Consider the following 1,190-nt stretch of genomic DNA (forward strand, 5'->3'; position numbering starts at 1 on the left):
GCATCTCTATATATGTATGTTAATTTGTCAGTAAAGAAAATGTTACTTGGGTCTTCAGACTTGGTATTAATTGGAACAAAAATGGATTCAGTGAAAACCCTCAGATTCCATGTAAGATACTGACTGTTTCTTTTCTCTAATTATATTTTAGGTAAACCATCTGAAATTGGTAAAGGGTTACCTCAGATCAGTTCAGTCTCTGAACAACAAGGCTATCAACGAGGCTCTTAACTCTCTTCTAATTGAGGAGGAGGATTACACTGGGCTCAGGACTTCCATCGATGCATTTGACCACTTCGATAACATTGCTCTCGCCCAGTCCCTTGAGAAACACGATTTGATAGAGTTCCGTCGTATCGCCGCTTACCTGTACAAAGGAAACAATAGATGGAAACAGTCTGTAGAATTGTGCAAGAAAGACAAGCTTTTCAAGGTACATGGCTATTTATTCTAAGTTCTTGGTTCCATATTTGAGGAAAAAGGAAAACGGTAGAAAAATTTTCAATCTATATGCTGACCATTTCCCTCTTTTCACAGGATGCCATGGAATATGCAGCAGAGAGCAAGAATTCAGACACAGCCGAGGAGCTACTCCAGTGGTTCTTGGAGAATGGCAACTTTGACTGTTTTGCTGCCTGCCTCTTCCATTGCTACGACCTGCTCCATCCCGATGTTATCTTAGAGTTGGCATGGAGGCACAATATTATGGACTTTGCCATGCCCTATTTAATCAATGTGATGCGTGAATATGTCACAAAGGTTAACAAACTTGAGGACCTTGAAAAGAGAAGGGGTGAAGAGAATGAGACCAATGAGAGCAAACCAATGATGAATATGATTGGTGAGTAGCTTGTGCACCCGCTGCTTAATTAAATGTCTTTTTTTTTTTTTCAAAATCTTAATGCTTGAGAAACCTTTTTTTAAACTTACATGGTATGTCACACAGTTGACTGCAATCTTCCTCACACTCATCAAACCTAGCTATCTCCTATTTATTTATTTTCCATATATCGTCATTGTTTCCTCCACCTCAGTATATCACATCTGTATCCTTTTAAGCTCACACTGCCATGTGTGTGTTTGTTATATTTGATGCCTTCTTAAATGGGTTGATTGGTTCCCCTATTTAGCATGAAGTTTTTAGTTTTTCATTATAGTTGAATCTTTTATTATTCCCATTAGTTACATTC

The 1,190-nt window shown here is 38.2% G+C and overlaps 1 protein-coding gene across 1 annotated transcript in view; it reads left to right on the forward strand.

The window, feature by feature from the left end:
• Positions 1 to 1,190, forward strand: part of LOC119587100 (clathrin heavy chain 1-like) — a 68,528-nt gene that overhangs the window by 66,929 nt on the left and 409 nt on the right. The window contains 2 exon segments of the mRNA XM_037935848.1: positions 152 to 433; positions 538 to 841. Of these exon segments, the coding sequence (XP_037791776.1) occupies positions 152 to 433; positions 538 to 841 (586 nt within the window).

This window comes from Penaeus monodon, chromosome 22 (genome assembly GCF_015228065.2).
Source record: "Penaeus monodon isolate SGIC_2016 chromosome 22, NSTDA_Pmon_1, whole genome shotgun sequence".
In the NCBI taxonomy this organism is placed as follows: domain Eukaryota; kingdom Metazoa; phylum Arthropoda; class Malacostraca; order Decapoda; family Penaeidae; genus Penaeus; species Penaeus monodon.